The sequence below is a fragment of the Neurospora tetrasperma genome (assembly GCF_000213175.1).
Source record: "Neurospora tetrasperma FGSC 2508 unplaced genomic scaffold NEUTE1scaffold_2, whole genome shotgun sequence".
In the NCBI taxonomy this organism is placed as follows: domain Eukaryota; kingdom Fungi; phylum Ascomycota; class Sordariomycetes; order Sordariales; family Sordariaceae; genus Neurospora; species Neurospora tetrasperma.
Window position 1 is genome coordinate 1,499,461 of NW_009799100.1, and position 14,927 is coordinate 1,514,387.

General features: G+C 53.6%; 6 protein-coding genes across 6 annotated transcripts; 4 read left to right on the plus strand and 2 right to left on the minus strand.

Annotated features, from left to right (window-relative positions):
- Positions 1–925: 925 nt before the first annotated feature.
- NEUTE1DRAFT_38424 (uncharacterized protein) lies at positions 926–1,585 on the plus strand (the record flags this gene model as incomplete). Its single annotated transcript, XM_009850447.1, has 1 exon — positions 926–1,585. One exon carries the CDS (start codon positions 926–928, stop codon positions 1,583–1,585), a length of 660 nt encoding a protein of 219 aa, XP_009848749.1.
- Positions 1,586–1,769: 184 nt separating this feature from the next.
- On the plus strand, positions 1,770–2,030 carry NEUTE1DRAFT_116290 (uncharacterized protein; the record flags this gene model as incomplete). The annotated part of the gene is made up of 1 exon (XM_009850881.1): positions 1,770–2,030. A coding segment is annotated over one exon (243 nt), but the record flags the coding sequence as incomplete, so codon positions are not given.
- Positions 2,031–2,126: 96 nt separating this feature from the next.
- Positions 2,127–5,607, minus strand: NEUTE1DRAFT_78390 (uncharacterized protein; the record flags this gene model as incomplete). The annotated part of the gene is made up of 2 exons (XM_009850882.1): positions 2,127–3,351; positions 3,413–5,607. 2 exons carry the CDS (start codon positions 5,605–5,607, stop codon positions 3,063–3,065), a joined length of 2,484 nt encoding a protein of 827 aa, XP_009849184.1.
- A 2,530-nt stretch (positions 5,608–8,137) lies between these two features.
- Positions 8,138–10,196, plus strand: NEUTE1DRAFT_116293 (alpha-1,2 mannosyltransferase KTR1; the record flags this gene model as incomplete). Its single annotated transcript, XM_009850883.1, has 4 exons — positions 8,138–8,482; positions 8,579–9,469; positions 9,529–9,817; positions 9,882–10,196. 4 exons carry the CDS (start codon positions 8,432–8,434, stop codon positions 9,947–9,949), a joined length of 1,299 nt encoding a protein of 432 aa, XP_009849185.1.
- A 407-nt stretch (positions 10,197–10,603) lies between these two features.
- Positions 10,604–11,356, minus strand: NEUTE1DRAFT_37951 (uncharacterized protein; the record flags this gene model as incomplete). Its single annotated transcript, XM_009850422.1, has 3 exons — positions 10,604–10,678; positions 10,815–11,108; positions 11,267–11,356. The coding sequence occupies 3 exons, from the start codon at positions 11,354–11,356 to the stop codon at positions 10,604–10,606; spliced, it is 459 nt and encodes a 152-aa protein (XP_009848724.1).
- Positions 11,357–12,273: 917 nt separating this feature from the next.
- Positions 12,274–14,311, plus strand: NEUTE1DRAFT_145014 (acyl-CoA dehydrogenase mitochondrial precursor; the record flags this gene model as incomplete). The annotated part of the gene is made up of 3 exons (XM_009850884.1): positions 12,274–12,367; positions 12,681–12,833; positions 12,933–14,311. 3 exons carry the CDS (start codon positions 12,333–12,335, stop codon positions 14,140–14,142), a joined length of 1,398 nt encoding a protein of 465 aa, XP_009849186.1.
- Between the last annotated feature and the right edge of the window lie 616 nt (positions 14,312–14,927).

Below are 14,927 nucleotides of genomic sequence, written 5' to 3' on the forward strand. Positions count from 1 at the left end.
CGAGTGGCCACTGGCCGCTATTGAGTGTTCGGAGTGGAAAAGTACCGAAATGCAATATCACTTGAGATCGTCCCAGAACCATGTGACAGATCTAAATCCCCAAGAAGAGAGGTACACTATATAGGATGAACAATAAAAAGCAACGGGCGACGATGATCGCGGATCGGGATGACGACCTGGTGGGAGATCCAATGCCACCCAACTAACCCGCCGACATGATGTTTACCTAAGGATTGGTGGACGACGGGAGGGGAGTGACCTAGTTAAGGTGCCACTGACGGCGGTTTGAATCAGAAACGCGCCAGGGGCACCTTCCAGGTACCAGCAGCCAAATCCTGGGGTGCATCAGCCCGCTCCCACCAGGACGTTCCACAGAACGGAATGGATGGAACGGTCCTGCGCGAATCGTGAACAGGGCGTCTCCAGGTGGGTTGGGGACGAACGCCCAGTGGGTGAGGTGGTGCAGGTGCTCGGGCCAGTGAACTTGCTGCGGGGGCTTTGAGGCTAATTGGGGCGTCGGGGCACGCCATTAGCCCCTGCTCCTGTGAAGTCCCCTCGTGCCTGCCGGGATCCTGGCCGTTATCAATGGCCTCTAACTGGAAATTTTCCAGCAGCCGTCGCGGGGCAGGCAAAGAGGTAAAGAGGGTGCTTGCATCTTCCAGTTTGGATCTCGGAGAGTCAAGAGATAGACTTTCACGGAACACTTTGAACACCAATCATCGAGGCAAATATTATCCAGTATCACTATTGCACCGACTGTACATCTGGACTCGACACCAAGCAATACTATCACAACAGCCAATCATTAGCGCGACCGTCTCCGAAGAACTTCAACTACTCCGAAGGAATCACCTCTTCCTCACCTCGCCGAGCAGACGGCGACAAATCTCCCCAACTTTTTTCCACACCAGCCAGGAAACCCGCCATGGCACCTCCCCAACCAACAACCACAAAACCCGACGTAGAAGACGACCCCATCGTCGCCACCTACAACGTCTTCATCAAGCCTCCCCTCCCCCAAGACCGCAAGCTCGTCGTCCTCCGCTACGTCACCAAGACCGCCCAAGACCCGTCCTCCATCAAGCCGCCACGGATCAACGGCTTCCGCGTGAAGCCCGAAACAGGCATCTACGAGGTCGACATCCCTCTCGAGACGAGCGATGGCTACAACAAGGACAAGGGTATTGCGTGGGGTGTGGCGCTAGCCAAGTCGATGGAGTCCAAGAAGGGCGGCAGTCTTGGTCTGGCCGGTGGTTTCAACATTGGTGGACAAGGAGGATCGGCACGTGGTGGTCCTGGAGCTGGTGGTGGTGCGGGTGGACGGCGTGGCGGTAATTCTGGAGGAGGAGGAGACGATGATGAGGCGCAAAACCTGAGCTGGCCTGAGGCTGTGGCGCAAGGCAAGGCCGTTATCGACCAGAAGTTGACGGGTAGTCGTAGTGCAGGCGAGGATTACGTGAAGCACATGGTTGGTGTGTTTCAAGGAAGTGAGTCCAGTTTAACTTCCCTCCTCTTCTCCATTCCCATTACCAGTTCATCCTCACTAACACTCCACCTTTTCCTCCAACAGACAACCTCCATCTGACCCCAGTAACCTCCCTCGTCCAACTCCGACCTGTAGCCCCCTACCTTGACGCCGCCACCGAGCAAGAACGGCTTGCTCGTCTTGGCCCCTCCGCCGCGGGCGGCGCCGGTGGTCCCGCCGACAAGCAGGCCGCGGGGCGTGCTATCCACATGTCCATCAAGTCGTCTGATTCGGGAGCGGCGGGAGCGGCAGCCGAGACCATGGCGGACCGTTTGCGCGCTGTGCAGACAGAACCCTGGCACAACCTCAAGTGGTACCACGACGAGCACGGCGAGGCGTGGGACACGTATAATGAGTGTATGCTTTTGCGGTCGAGTGAGGCTGCTAATGCTGCGCCGGTTGCAGAGGAGGAGGTGGATGAAGAGAAGAAGAAGGAGATGAAGGAAGAGAAGGATGGGGAGGAGGCGGCGGCAGAGCCAACAGATGATAGCGGAGCGCCTGATTTGGTTGAGAAGGTGAATAGGCTGCAGTCGGATTGGGGCGAGGAGCAAATCCTGCGGTCGATCAACGGGTTGGGGCCGGATGATAAGAAGCCAGGTGAGGAGGCGGTTTCGGTGCCCTCGGTTTTTGGCACGAAAAAGGCCACCGTCACGGCTGCGGCGAACAAGGTTGTTAACAGCAAGGGAAAGGGAAAGGTGGTAGCAGCGGCAACATCTTCTTCGTCGAATGCCATGCAGCTTGACTAGGAGTCAGAGACTGTCGGCGCTAAGAGAAGGACCTCACGCTTGAAGCGGTAAAGGCAAAGGGAGTGGGAGCGAAAGCTGAGCACATATCATATGTGAGCCTTTCCGAAGCGGGAGCCCCTTTATAGAGGGTCAGCGGCTACTACCCTTTGGTTAACTGATAGATTCCCTTCTCATCTTTAAGAAAAATACGATACCCTACGACTGACTCCCATTCTTTCCCGCCTTCTTCCTCACAGGCTTGCCCCTGAAAACAGATCGTTATGGTGACAGGTGTGGCGAACAATGATCAATGATGTTTGACCTCGCAAAACCCAACCCGACCGACCGCTCTTTTGGTCCCTATTCTACAGGTGTCTCCATCCATCCATCCATCCATACAGCAATGCCGAGTTATATAGAAACCAACCGCCAAGTTCTTTTCTTTTCCCCAGCGATGCAATGTAGGTAAGAAGAAACTCCTCCTGCTTCCCGCCCAAGGAGTTTACCTTCCAGTAGTAGGTAAGCCAAAATGTTTATTAAAGTAAACAATTCCTTGTGAAATGGCCCATACACATGGTTCCTGTTCCTCCACCAAGCTGCTTTTTTGATCCGCCTCAAAAGTATGAGCGAGTCTCTCGATATATGCGAGGGACTCTTCAAGAACAATCGCTGACCAAACGCGATGCAATCTACGCAACTTTTCCGTTTTTTCGATAATGATGATGATGATCGTCGTTGCTTAAACCACCCGCCCAGATAGTTTTTGCAACGGACTTTCAAAGTCAATGTGTGTAGGGTTATTGCCGAGTTGCTTACTGGAGCAGCTCAACGTCGAGGCCGATCGACCGCATGAAGAGGTTGACGTTCTGCAGACGGTCGGCTGCGAGTGCTGGAGGCAAGGTCTTGGCGAGGCTGACGGTGTCCATGACACGATCCTTGACAGCAATGACAAGTCTTTGCTGCTGGTCAGGGCTGGCACCAATACCGATAGCGGCGAGAAGCTGCCAGACGTAGGTATCCTGATCGGTGGCAATGCTACCGGGGAAGATGTACGGAAGAGTGGGCTCGAGGATGTTGAAGAACTGAGTGTAGGTCATGTCCCTGTGGCAATGATTAGCATTTGATTCATGTCTCATGAAACCATGAATATAGAGGAACTTACCAAGAACGCCAATCCTGTTCACTGCCTCCGCCATTATGCTTGATAAGCTCCGCCCGACTGAGAATCATGGTAAGCATCGACGCGCCAATTCTGCTCTTGGCGATGACGTCCACGTTGCGCGTGCACACAAGACCAAGGATGGCGGCAACAAGATCAAGGCCGAGTTCGTTCATAAACGTAAACAACGTGGTTACTATAGCAGCCGAGAACAGCTCGATGTTCTCACGCATAGCGGCGTTGAACTGGATGTCATCAGTTGTAACCTGAGCTTCTCGGACAACGTCGAGTTGGTCGAGATTCACGACAATGCGCGTGAAAATGGTAATCCTTTGCTCGTGGTTCGTGTGACGGAAGATGCGCGGTATGGCTTTCTTGCCCTTGCTGTAACTAAGGAGGGCCATGAAGGGGTGGATACGGCCTGGCTGGTCGTGATCCTGCACCCTCAGAGCCTTCCAAAGTTGCTCATTCAACGCTTGTCCCTCGTTACTCCATGCAAAGACCTTGGCAAGCGCTTCTTGATCGTCCTCGGCAGGCGCCATAGGCATGTTGCGTTCGTGGTCTTCCATCTTCATAAGTGTAGTGTATACCAGCTCGAGGGCCCTCAGTTCGTCCTTCTTGTCCCGGCCATTAACAGGATGCGGTGCCTTCTTCACATCGTTGGCGCTGTCGTTACGCTTGATGTTGAGAAGCGGCTTCGGGGTCTTGGCGTTGCTGAAGGATATCTTGCCCAAGCTACCTTCAATAACAAGCTGCTTATTCTTGGGCTTGTTCTTGGCCGCCTCAACAGCACGCTGGACCTGTTGTTCCATCCTCTGCATATGGTTCTCAGGACCCCTGTTATGGCGGCGCATACCTCCTTGGCGGCTTCCTGTCTGAAACAGATAGGTCTGAGCGAACTGGTTCAGAGGCTGGCTGGGGTGCTGACGATGGCCAGCCTGGATCTGACTATGAACTTGATAGTAAAAGTCCTCGGCGAGTGACTCGTCTGTGCCGTGTTCATTGGGATTTCCAGTGGCTGCAACAAGCTGCTGAAGCTGGATCCGGGTGATGAAGTTCTTGTCCTGTGGCGTCATGATACCATTGTCGCGAGACATTTGGAAGATCTTGTGGTTGCGCTTGGCGCGCTTAGCTTCCTGTTCAAGATACGCAGCCTTTTCCTCCTCCGAGAGCTGAGCCAGCTGGGCAGGATGAAGAATCATAGGGGGCTGTCGCGGAAGAGAGCCTTGTTGCCTGTGGCCCTGGTGAGCGGACTGAGGACCGGACGGAGGCGTAGGGTGAACAGACAGCCCGATCTTAGCCGCGTCGCCTGAAAGACGGTTGGGGTTCTGCAGGATCTGAGTAGGCTGCTGAGGAACAGCGGGTTGCTGATGCTGTTGGATAGCGGGCGGTTGGGAAGAGGGTTGAGCTGGCGTAGGAGGTTTCGAGTGAGGCCGCTGGAGAATTGTCATGGGATGTCCTTGCGGTTGATGGTACAGAGGTTCAACGACACCGGCTTGGAAGTGGGCCTGCGGCTGGTTCTGAGCTTGGTTCTGGTAGAGGTAAGCCTGTTCATGTGGAATTTGATGGGGCTGATGCTGAGGAGCGGGAGATGGGGTGGCCGCCTTAGCCTGGGCGCGCATCTGAGCCTCAACCTCCTCAAGACTCAGCATCTTGCGGCCCCCAGACGGCGCGCTAGGAACGGCAGGTTGAGCAGGCGGCGGCGGTTGCTTCTTGGGTGCGACACCCCAGAGAGCAGCGTCAACCTGAAGATCCTCGATCGGCTGCTCGTGGTATTTTTCATAGCCGGTCCTGGCAGGTCTAACTGGAGCCTGCGCGAAATAGTTGTACGAGGATCCGGCGATGGACGTATAGGCCGATGGCTGCGCGACAGGCTGGGGAGCCTTGGCAGCTGGTTGTTGGCGGTTGAAACGAACATTTTCCTCTTCAATGACGTTCGCGACCTTGGCGGTGTGGCCAAAGAAGTCAAAGTCTTTGCCTACAGGACCCGGCTCGCCAGTATCGCCGCCAAAAGTATCATCATTGAAGGCATCGTCGGTCTCATCCAGCTGGTCACCCAAGCCATCATAAGTGTCCTCGAAGTCGATTTCTTCGGCTTCCTCGTCCCGGTTGGCTAGGCTGGCAAAGGGATCGTGAGCCTGGGAGAAGCCGGGAGCGGCGGTATTATGGCGAGACTGGTCGAAGTTGAAGAAAGACATGTTGGCGATGCTTGTTGGGTTTATGGGGAAATTCTATGGAGGTATCACTATTGTAGGGTCAGTATACGTTGAACGAAGAAAGATCGTTGCGGCGCAAATCGGGGCGTGATGTTGAGCTTTGGCTGATTGGCAAGGGCACAGAGGAAAATGAGGGGCAAAGCAAGGGAAAAGACAAGACCCTGGTTGGTGAGTGGGACGAAAAGTATAGAGAAGGAACAGCCGTGACGCAGGTTCACGAAGTTCTGGGTGAAAGGGGGAACAGGCAGGGCTTGAAGGTCTACACTAGTCTTCAAACATCCCGAGCCAAGCAGAGGGGCGACTCGATGGATGTTCCACTAGCTGAGGGTGGTGAGCTGTCTCTTGAAGCGCGGGGCAACAACAACAACAAGATCGAGAATTGGGACATGGCAGCCCAACTTTCATCCCATGACCTTGCCAACCCGAGACTGCAAGCACGCTGTAGAGGAAAGAAAGAACAACATACAGAACGATATGTAAAGATGTTGGTATGATCGGTTTGGTCAAGCACCATGATGCTGCGATGCGCGACGTGAAGGGAAAGGAGACGTGTCGACGGCGGTGCGACTCGTGCAAAGGAGCGGAGCAGAGCTTGTCAGGGCGGCAACAAACACTCAGCGCTCAGGTTGGAAATATTAAAACAGAGAAGCAAAGAAGGCTGTGAACTAACGACCGAAAGCGCAACTGGGTGCGCCGCGGTGAAGAGGTGGATGCGGTTGCTCGGAGTGGTAGCTTGATGGCAGCGCAAAAGGCGACAAGAGACCGACGGAGATGGATGAAGTCAGGCCAACTCCAACTCAGAAGCCAGATCAGGGAGCTGTGGGCCAATCGCCCCCGAGGGCCAATGGAGCCAACAGGTGGGCGGGCGGCGGTAGGCCTGACGCTTTGACACACCACCATCCTGCCTTGCCGGTGCCTGTTGACTGACGATGGGACTCCCAAGGCCGCGGCCGGGGGAGTGATTGCCACGGTTGGGCGGCAACCAGAGGCCCATTGCCTGCCGGGCTGTGGGATCCTCTACCTCTACCGCCGGCAAGAATGTCCATTCCATCCTTCCAGTCTTGCAAGTTGTTTTATCCGATGAGCCAATCGGCGATACCCGCCCGCTAATTGGATTTGAAGACCTGGGTGATGCGTAACAGTGATCGATAGAAGGCTAACAACATGAGACCCGGACAGGACGGCAACCTCATGGTCAACATTTAACGCCAAGCCGACAACCAAATTTCAAGCTCGAGATATCGATTTTGGCAAGAAAGCTGAAGGACTGTAGCTCAGGCATCCATTCTTCTGCCCTGACATCCGCGACTAAACGCAGCTGTTCAGACAGTGCTTCTATGCGAATTCGCCATTCCGATGCAGGTGAAGCGGACGCGCGGACATGGACGGAGGCAAACATGGCATGGGCTATAGGAGTACGTATCTTGAGGCTGTTTTCTTGACAGGTGACTGTACTGTACATAGTAGTGTATGCAGTCGAATTGTATTAGGGGCCTAGTATTTCCCTGTTGTTTCTTTTGAGAGGGAGGTATCATGCCCGGCCATGACTCAAGTGTTCTTCGCCATCTTGAAGAACTACTCCGATCGGAGGAGCAATGCGGAAGGAGCAGGCCGGCAGCAGATCATATTAACCAAAGTGTCATGGTATGAGCTAATCGGCCACTTCTCAGCATGGTAAAAAGATCAAGAAGCTCAAGACATACCCCTCCGTTGACGGATGCGACATGTGAACTGAAGTGGTCGTAGGCAGTGCCCCTGGAAGTTGACGACGCCCGTCTCAAGGGGGTTTTTGTCCCTTACTAACAGGGCCACGCTAGAACCGTCACGGCCCGCAATAATGGGGTACCTGCGGATACAGGTGACGACGAAGCTGTGGGGGCACCGAGGGCACCCTAATGTCTTTCCCTGTCGCCTACCCCCGCGGCCAATCTTTTGGTCCTGGCCGGACGGAAACATTGAGGTGCTCAGGGGAATGCACCGCAAGCGACCATCACGAACGGGGATGGAATGCGATAGCTTCCGGTATGTAGACATTATTCAGGCCACTTGCGGACGTTAGTTGCTGAAGATGTTGTAGATACGTCTACCGACATTTTTGGGATGTTTTCATTACAGGCTGGTTCGCACCTACCTAACTAGAGAGGCCGAAACATGAACAACACTTGAGATACCAGCATCTCCATGCTAGACATTCCTCTAATATCCAAGTCCCCAAGTATCAGAAAAAAGTATCCAGGGGTATTTACAGTCTAAAAAAGTGCCAGACTCTTCTCAACCAACGGCCCGGGTACCCCTTTGCATACGCGGACGTGGCACCCCTCTAGGTACCTCTACCAATTAGTGTGCCTAGCAAACCTCCGCATTATATCCATACAATACCAGGCAATACGAAGCTGCAGTGGGCTGCCCTAGCAGGACTGCGCCCGAGCCTTCGAACCCTGACAGCTAACAACACTTGGCTCCCGTCCCGCCTCCAAGGGAACTTCTTCCTCCTTCAACTGCACTTCTTTTTCAGGATCCAGGTTTGGCCATCTTCTCTCCTGGTTGATTTGTCTCTTTCAACCACCGAGGCCGTATACGCCATCTGCAGTTCCATCTCGGACATCTCCCCGGGATCCGGACATCTCAAGACTTGTCGTGCAGCAGCGATTCACGAGGGATCCGGGTCGCTTCCTTCCGTGGCTCGCCTTCAGCCGTTGTCCATCCTGTCCCACAGGACCTGCGAACACGAACGTTCGGAAACACAATCACCACTGCACTCGACAAACTTTAACTTTGGGCTCATTTTAGTCCACATTTCTTCAACATGGCGGCGGGCAGCGCACGCTACGTGCGCTACATCCTCCTTGCCTTTTTTGTAAGTCTGATCATCTCTGGTACTCTTCTTGGCTCAATGCTCTGCACTTAACAGTACCTGTTCGCTTTCCCGGTACCCCACTAACCATGACGTTAGGTTATCGCCGTTCTTTACTTCATCTCTACCCCGACATCCGTCGTGACCCCCCTAAAAGATAACTTTGGCAAATTCCAACAATCCACCGGAAACTCGAAGCCATCGACTGGAAGTACTACCGGAAGTACCACCGGAGGCACCACCGAAGTTGCCCACGATGAGAAGACACCCACTAAGAGCAATGGCGCCGACTACGATCCTGCCCAGTACCCGTTGGCCATGACTCCGAATGACCCGGGCTGGAACGACTTATCTGGCGTTAAGGGCGGCCCTCGCATGAACGCGACCTTTGTCACCTTGGCTCGCAACGCCGATGTGTGGGAAATTGCAAAGTCGATCCGCTCAGTCGAGGACCGTTTCAACCGCCGCTACAACTACGACTGGGTCTTCCTCAACGACAAGCCGTTTGACGAAACCTTCAAGAAGGTTACCTCCTCGCTTGTCTCCGGCAAGACGTACTATGGCGAGATTCCGACCGAGCACTGGTCGTTCCCGCCTCACATCGACCAGGAGAAGGCCAAAAAGGTTCGCGAGGACATGAGACAGCGCAAGATCATCTACGGTGACAGTATCAGCTACCGCCACATGTGCCGTTTTGAGTCCGGCTTCTTCTTCCGCCAGCCCCTCATGATGAACTACGACTACTACTGGCGCGTCGAGCCGAGCGTCGAGTTCCACTGCGACATCCACTACGATCCTTTCCGCTTCATGCACGAGAACAACAAGAAGTACAGCTTCGTGCTCAGCCTTTACGAGTACTTCGAGACTATCCCGACCCTCTGGGACAGCGTTACCAAGTTCATCAAGAACCACCCCGAGCACATTGCTGAGGGCAACTCCATGGCTTTCCTCAGTGACGATGGTGGCAAGACCTACAACAAGTGCCACTTTGTAAGTATTGTCCGTGAGGATTCACAGCTTGCGACAAGTTTAGTCTAACAACATTATAGTGGTCCAACTTTGAGATTGGTAGCCTCAACTGGCTTCGCTCCAAGGCCTACACCGACTACTTCGAGTCTCTGGATCAGGATGGTGGTTTCTTCTATGAGCGCTGGGGCGATGCCCCGGTCCACTCTATTGCCGCCGGCTTGATGTTGAAGAAGGAGGAAATCCACTTCTTCAACGACATTGCCTACTACCACGTTCCCTTCACTCACTGCCCCACCGGAGAGCAGTTCCGTCTCGACCGCAAGTGCCACTGCAACCCCAAGGAGAACTTTGACTGGAAGGGGTATTCTTGTAAGTCTTACCCGGAAGTTCCCTTCTCTTACTGAGCCGTCCACTGACCCCAATCACTTATCAGGCACTTCGAGGTACTACGAGCTTAATGGTCTTCCGAAGCCAGAAGGCTGGCAAGATCAGTCGGATTAGAAGGAGGCGAAGAAGAAACAGTTCTGAGGGTGTGGGGATTAAGGCTTTATGTTGGGGAAACAGGTCTGCAAATAAAAACAAAAGCGGACATTCCCTAGAATGTATTATCGTTATAATGACTTTTCCGTTCACAATTGGTGGTACAACCCAATTGCCTAGAAACATGGACCTATAAATGGGAAAGGTTGGGCAAAAACGAAGCTGCGTTTTCTGAGTGTTTTGATGGACAAGAAAGGGCTATAAGGGGCGTTAAGGAAATCATGACACAATCACTTAGGGTTAGGTTGTTACTGCTGAGATAACCCTGGTATTGCCAGGTGTGAAAAGGCAAGTTGACAGCAAAACAGTTGGTCCAGTGTCTCCGTCCTTCCCCGAAGCTGCCAGTCGATCCATTATCTCGTCTTCGGTGTTGTATCATCTTGAAAATGGATGGCCAGTCTTCGACAGTCGTAATACAAGGAATATGGACGCCGATATCCTGTCATGCACCTTTTATTTCCTTATAGTACACGGACACATAGTTTAGGATGCGGAATGATGAACTACATGGATGAAGCTTAAGCACCTCCACCACGCTCACATCACATCATCATCATCCTATTGCCATGTAACCAGGGGGGTATCATCTCAATTGTGCTCTGTTGTGCTAGCTGCTTAACCAACAGAGGCCTTCTTGGGCTTCTTGGTACCGTACTTGCTACGACTAGACATACGAGTAGCAACACCGGCCTGTTTTATCACCATCCTTTGTCAGCACGTCATTTCCACAAACTAAACACCCATCTTCCCCTTTTTTTCTCCTTCTGTCTCTCCCTCCATCCAGGGGTCTCCATTTAGGGATTTTTCTTCTCAGGGAAAAACTTACCAAATCCAAAGCACCTCTAACAAGATGATACCTCACACCAGGACAATCCTGGGCTCTACCGCCACGCACGAGCACGACACTGTGCTGCGAGATGTTGTGGCCCTCGCCGGGGATGTAGGCCGTGATGACCTTACCCGTGGAAAGACGGACACGGGCAGTCTTGCGTTCGCCCGAGTTGGGCTTCTTGGGACGCGTGATGCCGACTTTGACACACACACCCTTGAGCGCGGGAGACTTGATGGAGGACAGGGCAGGGGAGACGGCGTGGCGGGCACGTTGGGGCTTACGGCAACCCTGGAGGAATGAAGATAAGAGTGGTTAGCTTTTGATCGGATTGAATTGGACGCAGGACGTAGGGCTGTGGTAGTAGCATGGGAACCAAAGTGGTGATAGGTACATAGGTAGGTAGGTAGGTAGGTAGGCGGGTTGGGGATAGCCTCATCATCACTTACCCTCATGACCTGGTTAAGAGTGGCATTCTGCGCCGGAGTGCTGGAGAACAACCGCGCAGCAGCAGGAAGGATGGAAGAGGACGATGGCATCAGCGGCCGCCGTAGCAGCGACGGCTGCGCCTGCGAAAACAAGTTCCGCAAGAAAGTCGTCGCCATCTTGTGATTTTGTGGATCTTGCTGATGGCGGGATGAACAACGAACCCGGCTCCGAAATCGTCAAGTTCGGTCGGTCGCGGCGCGCAACACGCGGTACAGTACGGGATAGCGGTTCCCCAGGCCCGGCAGGCGCACGCAGGGCCGGCGGCGGCGGCGGGCGGTACCAGTGTGGGAACATTTTTCGTGTCACGGGATGAGACACGTGGAAATAAGCCGAGCCAAGAAGGTACGTACCTATCGCTCGAGGGACGGAAGCCATTGGGTATGCTTCAGTGTGCGGCAATCATCGGTTAATTGTGAGCCTGCGACAAACTGACTGACAGTCACATGGCATTTGTTTTCCATTCCGTTCGTTTCATTGAACTCGTTCGTTGGCACCTCGTCGTTCCATTTGTATCGCTCGTCTGGCTCTGTTTTGCCTTCTCGTTCACGATCCATGATTTGCAATTCACGATCAAACACGATCCAGCAACAATGGTCACCGCTCGCCGCGCCCCGTGCCCGGCCATCATCAAGGTCCATTCGAGAGAGAGTGTCCCTCCTCCGATGTCCCGTCTCTACCGTGTCCCCCCCCCAAACCAATCCCTGTCGTGGCCACCGTTTACCCCGGCCAAGGAAATCTTTGTGGGGAAAATGACCTCTGAAGAGGGCCAGTTTGGAGCTTTGTGAATGGTGGAGAACTTACCTCGGCAGAGGGGAGACACTTGACCCAGCTGTTCACAGCATATCGGCCGTGTGCCGGCCAATGCCATTGACCTTTATTACCCGCTGGCTTGGCTTTTGAATTACTGAAAGAGAGAGAGGCATGGAGAGAGCTAACAGTAGAGCTCTTGTCCCGGTTGCCCGTAGGTATCCTGCTATCAAGGTGTACGCACCTATCTCCTCGAATACCGCGTGGGCTTCTGCGATAATGATCTGTTCTGTATATCGAATGCATAGTGACAGGTTAGACACATCGAAGGTGTAGGAGATGCATATGATGCAAAGGTCAAGAGAAATCGGGACTCTCTTCACCTTATCTTGAGCCCACGCTGTCACTGTTGCTTGCCTTCCATCCAATACTCCACGGATCATTGTTACGGAGCTACATAAGTACATATTTCATCTGGTCGTTAGTGTTAGCTCCGCTGTACAGTGTCCCGCGACTTATAAGTACCCGAAGCTCGTTCCATCACACCTCCAGTTCTCCTTCTCCAAGCATTTGATACCCTTTCCGCCTTTTTTCTTCCATTATCTCTGACCTCTTCGTTCTTCTTAGACAGCACTCGCGCCAGGTCTCCGATCGGTTCTTTAATCATAACACATACGCATCAGACACAATGAAGTCGTTCACTAGGGTTTTGCGTCCCGCCGTCCGCAGGGCTCAGGCTGTTTCCGCTCCCAGACTTTCCAGAACTCCTGTCGTCCAATGGTAAGTTTTGCCATCTCGTCTCATGCTTGGTCTGGTCTCAAAAGAGATGGCCTAGAAGAGGGAGCAGGCAATATGCTAATACTTGGTTTCCCGAGATAGCGCTCGCCCTCTTTCCACCACCTCCCCTCGCCGGGACATAACCGATCTGCCGCCAACCCCCATCACGCACTTCTCTGAGGTTGAGACCGCCATGGCCGAGACTGTCCAGAAGTTCGCCAACGATGTCATTCTCCCCAAGGTCCGCGATATGGATGAGGCCGAGGCTATGGACCCCGCCATTGTCGAGCAGCTTTTCGAGCAGGGTATTATGGGTGTCGAGATTCCCGAGGAGTACGGCGGTGCCGGCATGAACTTCACCGCCGCCATTGTTTGTATTGAGGAGCTCGCCCGCATCGACCCCTCGGTATCCGTCATGGTTGACGTCCACAACACCCTTGTCAATACCGCCGTCATTCGCTGGGGTAGCGAGGCGCTCAAGAAGAAGTACCTCCCCAAGCTGGCCACCAACACCGTCGGTTCCTTCTGTTTGTCCGAGCCAGTCTCTGGCTCTGATGCCTTTGCCCTAGCCACCCGCGCCGTCGAGACAGAGAACGGCTACAAGATCAATGGCAGCAAGATGTGGATCACCAACAGTATGGAGGCCGACTTCTTCATTGTTTTCGCCAATGTCGACCCCAGCAAGGGCTACCGCGGTATTACCGCCTTCATCGTCGAGAAGGGCATGAAGGGCTTCAGCATCGCCAAGAAGGAGAAGAAGCTCGGCATCAAGGCCTCCAGCACGTGCGTGCTCAACTTTGACGACGTCGAGGTCCCCAAGGAGAACATTCTCGGCAAGGTCGGCGAGGGCTACAAGTACGCCATTGGCATCCTCAACGAGGGCCGCATCGGCATCGGCGCCCAGATGACCGGTCTCGCGCTCGGTGCGTGGGAGAACGCGGTCAAGTACGTGTGGAACGACCGCAAGCAGTTTGGCCAGCTCGTCGGTGAGTTCCAGGGCATGCAGCACCAGATCGCCCAGTCCTACACCGAGATCGCCGCCGCGCGCGCGCTCGTCTACAACGCCGCCCGCAAGAAGGAAGCCGGCGAGGATTTCGTCATGGACGCCGCCATGGCCAAGCTTTACGCTTCCCAGGTCGCCGGCCGCGTCTCCGGTCTCGCTGTCGAGTGGATGGGCGGCATGGGCTTCGTCCGTGAGGGCCTTGCTGAGAAGTTCTTCCGTGACAGCAAGATCGGTGCCATTTACGAGGGTACCAGCAACATCCAGCTTAACACTATTGCCAAGACCCTCCAGAAGCAGTACACTGCTTAAGATGGCGGGTTGACTGTCGATGTGTGTTTTGATGGTAGTGTTATATAAGGGTGTGCATGTGCATATTGGTTAGGATATCATGGAGTTAAGGGGATGCCGAATTTCAAAAGGGGCAGGAAGCACCTTGTCATGATCTAGAATATTCAGCAAGCCATTTTTTCGATTACTCATTCCGGTTTCTTTCTGATTTTCTTGATTTTTCGGTTTTCTTTACATGACTTGGGAGCCGTGCGAGATGCGATGATCCGTCGTACATTGATCTGGCTGGCAATGTCCATGAGACATGGGAGTTTGATCGAACGCAACATCCACAGTGCTCCGTCAACATATGCAACAAGTACTTACCTGACGCCGGTTTGCTGTCATTCATCCTGCGATATGTGCCTACGGATACTGACATGCCTTTGGCGCGCGCAACTAGTCTTCAAAGTGATTCCACTCGAGGATAACCGAGGACGAAGCCGATGGAAAGTTGACGGGTCTCTTGATATTCGAACTCCTCGTCATCTACAACTCTTTCCGGTTTATAAACCAGCCGTTTGGCTCACCCCTTAAGTCCTACATCCCTGCATTCTCAAACCTGACTTCGGTCATGAGTTTCCGGAGCTTCGTTCACTACAAGTATCGAATCTCTACTGTGTCATTCGGGTAGGAAACCAGTCGAGTCTTGGGACGAAATCCAGCTTCTTCGGCTTGGACAATTTCCAGCTTATTTATCCCTAACCCGCAACCCATCACATTAGTGTAGTGTAGGTATGCATCCTAAGACATGGATGGGCACACCA